At 38.3% G+C, this 9,438-nt stretch overlaps 1 protein-coding gene across 1 annotated transcript; it reads left to right on the top strand.

Annotated features, from left to right (window-relative positions):
• The first annotated feature begins 239 nt into the window (after positions 1–239).
• Positions 240–6,839, top strand: LOC113012757 (protein TUNAR). Its single transcript, XM_080293752.1, has 2 exons — positions 240–1,167; positions 5,894–6,839. Exons 1-2 carry the CDS (start codon positions 1,096–1,098, stop codon positions 6,077–6,079), a joined length of 258 nt encoding a protein of 85 aa, XP_080149878.1. The 5' UTR covers positions 240–1,095; the 3' UTR covers positions 6,080–6,839.
• Positions 6,840–9,438: the final 2,599 nt, after the last annotated feature.

Below are 9,438 nucleotides of genomic sequence, written 5' to 3'. Positions count from 1 at the left end.
TGACACACACGCCGACCGCTGGCCAGCTTTCTTTATTTTACACAGCACACTCTACACACATGCACACAGAAATTTCTCCCCAAAACACACTGGAGGAGACCCTTACCCCTCATCACGGCCCCTGTCACAAACGCTACTTGTCGTCAGGCGGTGTGTGACTCCCCTGAGTCGGTTGCCGAGCAACCGTGGCTACATTAATATGTGCGATGGGAAAGGAGCAGGGGATACCTCTTGCCTGTGGAGCGAAAGCAGCCACGACAGCGTCAGTGTGAGGCGACTGGTTCCCTCTCACCACCCCCTACCCCCTCCCTCTGTCTCTTTCTTATAGCCGTCCAACGTTCACGCTCTGCTCAGTTAGTTGGGGAAACACACACAGCCGCCGTAGCAGGAGAAAAGGTATATTAGGTTGCACATCATGTAGAGCTAACAGGGGCTTCCACCACTTTAGCGGGGGTGCTTTTTAAAAAAATCCTTCTTTTAAATTTTTGTATGAATCATGTAAAAGCCAAGGTGTCTGCTAAACATATCTTATGCCGCTGAGCAGTAAAAGTTTTCTTGAGAAGATGAGCTTTTAATAAGGGTTGACAGGTTGTCTTGGAAGGAGAGACAAGCCCGAAAATCTCTCTTTTTTTGTAAGCTTTGCGGATTAAAGACAAAGGAGGATGGAAATATTCGCATGAAACAGCTTTGTTACCCCCCACCCCCATCCTGCCCATCAACTGACTCCATTCTTCAACTTGACATCATCCCTTCACACAGACAAGAAGAAGAAGAAGAACAAGAGGAGAAGAGAGAAGCAGAGGTGGGGAGGCAAACAGACGGGAAAGAGGAGGAAGAGCGGAGAGGAGGTGGGCAGCACACTTTCAGCTCTCACAAGGCTGAGGAGGAGAAAGTGACAGCAGCTAGAACTTGGCCACACTAGTGAGATGAAATTTGGAGAGGAGACGCTGCAGCGCTCGAGGAGACGACATCTAAAGAGAGCCCTAAAATTGGACCGCCTGGAAGGCAAGCCAGCAGTCTCTGGATCCCGTCCACCGCTTCCACCCCCAACAGCAGAAGGATGAGAGGGGTCGACTTTCACCTTAGTGGCCAGGGATGTCTGTGCACTACGGGAAGGCATCCCCTTCCAGCATGTCCAATGCTATGTTATTCCTGATGCTTTGCAAGGTAAGTCTGCTGCAGTTCCACTCTCATTCTAAACCATTAAACTCAAAAGGATTTACATCTGGAAGCTGTCTACAAACAATTTCACTGCAGTTACTCCACAACAGTGCATGGCTAGGAATTTAGTATGCAGCATGATATATTCTTTATAAATGTTAGATATTTACAGGCTCAGAGTTCTTTGCATGAAATATTGACTAAGGGTACCAGAGACCCCTTGAATCTTGAATAACAATTGAACTATTGTCTTTTTGTCTCTGTGCCTTTGCTATGAAAAATCACCTTAATAGTTAATAGCTTCGGAGTTGCACCTCATCTATAATGTTATCAAGTTTAAATATTTAATAAATGGGTTAAAGAGGTAAAAAAAAATCTTTACATTTTTAAAAATAATTACAAAATAAAGCATTCCAGCTTTTCAAAGCATGGTATGGAGAGGCCAATTACATAACAAGCCATGAAAACGCAGAAACTTTCCTGTTTCTCACTTTGGTATGTGACTTCCTGAGTGCGTGAAATAAAAAAAAAAAGGGAAAAAAAGCAAATTTAAATGTTGTCAGTTCAAAAATAGGCCTGCCAATTTCTTCTCACTCACAAAACAATGAGTACAGGTTACGGAAAATGGGTCACGCTCACTTGAGAAACTATTTCATCTGATTTTCTTTCTCTGTCACTCTTCCTCTTTCTTGATTGGTCTACATTCATTCGCTGTTGAACAGTTTTTGTTCTCTATGTGACGCTCATTAGTTTTTGTGTTTTTTGTCAGCGTGTGATGGGTGTCAAACCCATGTATGCGCGCGTGTGTGCGTGCGTGTGTATACATACACACTCGGGAGGGGCTGGGAGCCGTTTGATTTAATTCCATTTTAAAACAATGCCAAAAGCGACTCTGCCTGTCAGACTCGGTTAGCATCTGGAGTTGTTTGACATGCTCGGGATTATTCAAGTGGTAAAAGGTTTTACTCTTGACTGATCTAATCTGAGGATGTTAGCTTCCGTTAGGTGTAGCAGGAGCGTCCAGATTTATTGTCCCAGGTATGGATTCTTGCTATTTTCCCTCTTTCTGTTCCTGTCTGTGTGTCTGTCTGTTCTTTCTATACGACTGTGTATCTGGATGTGCACGACTGAAGAGCAAGGTTTGAGTTTGCTATGAAAAAGAAAAAAAAACTCCCAAAATGATGCTTCAAATTTTGAAGGAAAATTTGTTGATCCAGAGATGCTGCTTTTATAACGTTGGATAATGTCGGGACCTTAAGTGGCCCTGCCAGTGACAGACCTGCTCGGATTAATTACAGAGACAAAAGTGAAGACGTTAACATTTTATAATCACATAAAACAAGCTTGAGTATAAGAATAGAAATCAACTCTGAAATATTGAATGCCCTGCGCCTTAGTGCACAGTCAAAAATAATCAAGAGAATTAGAAACTGATCCAGATGATAATCTCTCATTTTGATATATTAACCTCAGCACGTGTATACTGTTAATGACTTCTGTTTCATGCTTGTTCAGAATGATAGAGCTCTAAAACACACTGCCCGGCCTTAGTGTTAAACAGACAGAGGAAGTCATTATGGGCAGTTAATGATTATAGCACATCGCACGATGCCAGCACCGGCTGCCTCTTGAAACAGAATGCTCTCGGTTGTTGGCTGTACAGACTGGAGCTGTTGAATGAGGATTCACTGGAAGGCATCCAGAGGGTTTTGCTGCGCTATGCACAGCTGTACCTTTCGGTGAAGCTCTTTACTTAATACACAGGTTTTGGCAGAGCCTGGAACCTCGTACTCACCACCACTTCCACGACCACCTCATCTGCCTCCCCTTTCTTCTCCCTCATCATCCTCAGGCACATTTCTCTCCTGTTTTTTTTTTTTTTTTTTGCTGAGAATGTTTATATCAGTAGCGAGCAGGCTTCTTTATGCATGAGGGCACATCCAGCGCGCCACACAAAGATCTCCTTTCAGGTTGAGGGAAGCCCCGTTTATAGTGCTCCCCGGGAGAGGCAATCAAATCCCATTGTAACAGGTCAGGGGAGGAGGATGAATTTAACATAGAAACCGAGCATGACGTATTTTTATGTACGTCAAGAGCAGACTGTACAGTGTGTGGATGATTGCAGCAATTCAGAGTATCCATGTGGGATGTTCTGCTTTAGAAAAGACAATCATTTTGATGGTCTTATAAAAAGTCCTGCAGCAAACGTCATGTGACATTTACTTTATGAAAGGCATTTTAACCCCCCCCCCCACAGGTAATCCTTACATACAGTACCCCCCCCCCCCCCCCCCCAATAAAAAACCCCCACAAAAAAACCACATCATTCATGCATACTTCTTTGGTCCATAAAATCCAACTTTTTTACAGTAGCAAGTACACTGAATTGAACCTCTTAAAATGAAAAAATCTGACTTTATCTTACTGTAATCAACCCAGTTTAATCTCCCTCGGCTTCCCTCTCTTTGTAGTACATCAGCCTTACAGACTTTGACATAGTGTAAGTGATTCCTGGCAGGTGATGATTTCTGCCAAGGTCTTTTTTTTCCTCAGCCAAACCGTCACAGAATGCAAGTCAGAGAAAAAAGGACAGTGCTTACAACACTGATATAAAACCTTCTTTGTCCAAAGTTCCTTTAAGAGGACACATAAATTCTTTTTAGAGGAAAACAAACTCTGTAATTTAGCCATAATAGTTGTGGATTATAAGTGATTAACTTTAGTAAAACTTCTGTGTGAACTTGGATTAATCTGAAGAAAAAAAAGACAATCTGGATTGCAAGTATACAGAAAGTAAAACTGATTCAACCCAACGAATAAACACCAACCATTGCGATCACCAAATGACCTCTTATTTGACGAAGTTGATGGCAGTCAAAAGTATAAATATCTGCTAACATGGATGCTGTGAATTTGTTTTTTCTCAAGCACAAAAAGCAATAAACATGCAAACGTAAATGCAATGTAAATCTAATCTGATGTCTTGCTTTGGCAGTGTGCTTTGATCCAAATAGGAAGTGCTACCACACACAAATAATAAAGGTTTATTCAGGCCTGTATTTAATATTGCAAGTCTGTTCCTTTTCAAAAAAGACCATAAGCCAACGAGGTACACTGTGTACCTTGGTTGAACTTTAGGTAACCTCTACCTTCTGGAAGTCAGAAACATTGAGTTTATTGAGCATCAAAGCTTTTTTACTTAGAGGAACAGCTTCCTGTTAGAAGGTTTATTTTTAGTTAGGTTACATGCTTTTCTGTTGTTATTTGACATATAAAACCCACTGACCCGCAAAAGGAGCTTTTTCTCCTGAGAGGTGTTTGGATGCCAAGTTGCACAAGCTGCTGCGCCTACGGGCTAAAAACATACTGCTAGTATCTAATACTGCACCCTAGGCTACACAAATCGACACACACACACACACTAAAAACTCACACTTGAGAGCGCTAGCACACTCAGAACTTGTTTGAGAGCAGTCCCAGTGTTGAAGAAGTACCACTGCTGAATAGAGGCTAGTGCAGAAATATCTGCTGTCTTTTTGTTTTCACTCACTAGGCTTCAAAGACGAGCCAAACAAAGGGTTTAACCAGATGTTAGCAATGAACAAAGCAGCTAGTATTTTATTTATGGTAAAATTCCCCCGTCCTCTATTGAATTCATGTTTCATAGTACATTAATAATATCTGTAAAATGGATAAAGCATTGTGTACTAAATGTACCGAAACTGCGTTATTTTTGTACACAGATTTGAAGAACATCTCACCATATTGGAATAACCTGCAAAATATGTATATATATATATATATATATATATATATATATATATATATATATATATATATATATATATATATATATATATATATATAGTACTTTGCAAATTCATTAAAATACCCCCAATGTAAGGCTTATCACAGCTGTCCAAATTTAACAGCATTGGAAATTACCAAAGTCATTTTTAATGTTTGTGTAATGGTTAACCCACCAATATGCAGAAGGTCTTTATAGTAATTATGAGTTTTATATAATTACTGTGGTTATCCATGACATTTAAAACATATTGTTTTACAAAAAAGTAAAAAAAAAATAGTAAAAATTATAATTACTTTTTTGATTACGATGCCAAATTAAAGTTCTATACTTACAGCCCTGAATAGAAAACTTAGTTTAATTGGTTGAATGTTATGCTTGTCCAGTGTCCAAATTTGCGTGTACGAATGCAAAATCATTTTGTTATTTGTCGAGTTAATAACAACATGACTTTGAATTTCAAACAGTTTTCTTTTGACAGATTTCTAAACTATTTGTATGTACTTGTTTTTGTGATTTCCCGACAGCATTCAAAATCCAGATCATTCAAAAGAAAACATATTATAGATAAATCATTCTGCTTTTTGTTGTTTTTCTTTAAAGCTAAAATGTTCCAGCTACTTCCCTCCATTGTATTATTTATCACTAAAATCTGACGTTATTAGCTTTCCAGCCTTTTTTAATGTATTAAAGAGAAAGCATACAGGAGAATGGTGTTTGTTTACTTTCTGTTTTTCAATGATTGTAAATTATTGGTGCCTAAGCAAACACCTCACCAGCAGAAGACTAGATTTCCTGTTTTATTGCCATTATCACTGTCCACCACACACTGTGCAAGGACCCTATTCAAGGAAAATGAATAACCAATTGCATTAACTAAAACATGGATTGTGTTTGTCTTTTCTCCTTATCTGCCTGCTCCAGACTGGTCTGAGAAGAAAACTGCAGGCTTTTCCAGGGAAAATGGTAAACACTCTCTACAGTGATGAGGAAAAGGGAATCCAAGACAAGGAAAGTAAGGAGGAGACCATCTTGGCCATGCTGGGAATCATTGGGACCATTCTCAACTTGGTCGTCATCATTTTTGTCTACATCTACACCACCTTGTAGGTCTTGAACTCTTATTGTGCTTCATTAGTGGACACAGCAGAGCACATCTGAGCTGCTTCAGCAACACTATGTTGACTGAAAAGGAGAAAAAGATGGATGGAGAGAGGAAGAGGCTGAACTGTGCTGTTGCCATATGGCACCAGTCCTGCATCACTTCAAACAGCTGAGACTATAAGAAACTGGCTTGTTCCTCTCCCTTTACAGGTAAAATTATCCAGAATTTCTGGTCATTTTGACTTGTATATAAATGCATGAAGCAAAGTCGAGAGACTGAAAAGATGAGAGCTTTCACTAACACGTGGACTTAAAACAGCAGGAAGAGTGGACATTTTTGAATAATACTTTACAAATGCTTTTATTAAATGAATTATGATTTATTGTTCTGTTTTACATCCATGGGATAACAGTTCAAATTGTAAGTAAAAATTAGGTTTTGGTTTGCTGTTTTTTTTTTTAACACAACAAATTTCCATTTCTATGAGATTTTAACAGACAAAAGGAAGAAAATGTTATTCTGATTGATTTAATGTTCACTTTAAGACTGTATTTGTCACCAGTGTTTGCAAAGTATTGACCGGACGACATTTACGGAGACTATTATTCCTGAAATTTAAATACATGCAGAGTTTTAGGTTGTATGCTTGTACATTTACAGGTCAAAACTGAGTCTATAAATGGTATAATATCAGTTTAATGTGCTGAAATGAATCCATAATGGTTACACTTGACATTGTACCGAACATTAAACCACGGAAGAATACTTAAATTGTTACTTAAATTAGTTAAAAGCAACGTCGTTATCCTGTAAGTGTTTAATTTATCACTTCCACCTTTAAAGGCCATCCATATAGAAAAAGAAGAACCGAGAAGCATATTTTACTCAATCAGATGCAGCTTTGAAACTTCATAAAGCCTTTCATAAATTTGTCAACATGTACAAAATGTTTCATAATCTTTATGTTACTTATTACTATAAAAAGCTCACTCTTCAAAGTAGAAAAGGGAAAGCGACAGCTTGGGCTCTCAGTTCGTGCATCACTAAATCAGAACTTGTCCATGATTACTGTTTGCCTTAAAACATGAGGAAATGTCTATTTCCGCAGTGTTTATCAGGTTAAAAAGACTTTGTGAAACCCTTGTTGTACATACATATAATGTTCGTATTTTATGGGTTTATTGGCGGTAATTTTTATAAAAGCATCCTACTCTTGTCTTAACCAACATGATTACTACAAGATATTTCCAGACCTGGGCCAAACAGCTTACCTTGAGTCATTTGTGTCCATTTTCAGAGGACGACACTGGACAGTACTGTGAATCATAGGAAATTTACATGACGGCAAGAACCTTTAGATTAGCTTTTGGTATGATTCTTTTTCTTACACTGACTAAACTAACACTGTGTCTATTTTAAGGCCTCGTTCCATCTGAGAGCAACCATGTCAGCTAGAAATTACATTTACATACAACTAAATTTCAACAAGAAGGGAGTGTGTTGCTGACTGACTTAAGTTTTCTTTTTAAATATTTAGGAAATGCTCTTTATTTATTGAACAAGTGGTTTAGTTTAGGTTTACACAAAGTTGAGGTCAGCTGCACATCCAATTGAAAAAGTTAGTTCAAGCTGCTTTAGCATGCATGCATTTGCTGTGCACCTCCAAGCATCTTGGCAACCCACCTTCACCTCCAGCATTGCCTATGACTATTTATATACGCAAACTCAAAGATGAGGCGGTCCCAGACAAAAAGAATCTTCTTTAAGCATGACACAACAATGTTGATAATGAACTTAAGTGTAACACGTGTAGTGACAGCATATTTAATTTTTCCCAAAAATATTTGGCTTTGGAAAAGTATATATAAATGCACCAGCTACAAAATTGTTAGACTGCTGTTTTGGCACTCTGTGTCAACACTTTTGATGTTTCATGTTTAAAATCTTCTGATGCTTACCACTGAACGAAAACAGTGACACAGCCCGCAGTCAGCCAGTAAGGCTGAATAAGAATGTAAACCCCAGGCTGTGGTGTCGCGGTCCAATTTGGGTCCTGTTGTCTATGTCGACTTCCTTATGCTGACTGAACATTCCTGCAGTGCTTCACTCATTAAAAAAAATGATATTAACATATAACCATAATGTTCGTGAGACAGGCTTATTGTCAGACACACTGGACAAAAACCGATTAATTCTACTTGACCCAGGACTGGAATTAAGAAACATTTTGCACTTAAACATGAGAAGAAAGTGTGTCAAGTTTTTTTTCTTCTTTTTTCCACATTTGTGAGTCTGACTGATCTGGTCCAGCTTGTACAAATCAAATCAGGTCAGGTTATGTGACAGTTTGAGGTAAAAGTGACTTTCTGTAACATCCTAATTTAAGAAGCACTGAAATTCAAGAATTTTTCTTTATATTTGCGTTGAAGGAGGGAGATAAATATTTGAGAAAAACATTTTGTTTTAGAGGCAATGGTAGGTACTTTTTTCCTGTGCTTCCAATCTTAATGCTAAAATGACTGGATGCTGGCTGTAGCTGTCAGACATGTAAGTGATATTGATCTTCTTATGAAACTTCCAGCAAGAAAACTAGTAAGTTCCCAAAGTGTTGCACTATTCTTCTAATAAAACTAGATATAAGAGATGAGAAAAGGCCTCCAAATAACGATGTACAGTTTGTAGAGAATGTAAGGGTAGACAGGAGGCTATATTATGTGAAAAAATGTCATGTTTGTGCTCTTCAGTCAACAACCTCTTGATTTCAGAAAGTGCCTGAGATGAAATGTCTCGACCTCACCAGTGGAGAGGTGAAGGAAAGAAAAATAGATCGCCTGTCATACAGCCAGATGAGTGGAAGAGGTTTGCAGAAAAACATGTATCCTGATGGGACTGGATTTCCACATAGCATAGTTAGCGATGCCAGTCATTGTTTGTCTGGGCTGAGGGGCTCCTTTGTTTCACAGAAAGGTTTTAAAATGAAAGCTTAGTAAGCACACGGAAGAGTCTTATGAATGTATTTATATTTGATGTTAAAGTTGATTATTTCTCTTATTCTTATTGTTTATTTATCTTTCCTAAAGCTATGTAACCCGATGTATCCTTATGATTTATTTGTGTGTATGCAAAATCTATTTAAAGTCACTGTAAAGTCTCTTGTGGGTGACAAATGGAAGGGTTAACAGTTTTTCAGCCTGCAGTTTTGTTAACAAATATTAAATAAATACATCTAAAAGTGGTTGCATCAGGTCGTATAATCTTAATGCAGAGGGATAAGGATCCGTGGTTAAATATTCAGGTATAAGCAGCTTCATTCATTAAACATGATATCCATCAATTCTGAAAGATCCTGTCAATATATTAAATA

This window comes from Astatotilapia calliptera, chromosome 19 (genome assembly GCF_964374335.1).
Source record: "Astatotilapia calliptera chromosome 19, fAstCal68.1, whole genome shotgun sequence".
NCBI classification, from domain to species: Eukaryota; Metazoa; Chordata; class Actinopteri; order Cichliformes; family Cichlidae; genus Astatotilapia; species Astatotilapia calliptera.
Note: the sequence above shows the minus strand (reverse complement) of the source record. Positions and strands in the feature narration are given on the sequence as shown.

Excerpts from the sequence above, each read along its gene's own strand:
- LOC113012757 (XM_080293752.1), top strand. The coding sequence starts at position 1,096 with ATGTCTGTGCACTACGGGAAGGCATCCCCTTCCAGCATGTCCAATGCT. Across the intron at positions 1,168-5,893 it reads TATTCCTGATGCTTTGCAAG|ACTGGTCTGAGAAGAAAACT; the intron begins GTAAGTCTGCTG and ends TGCCTGCTCCAG.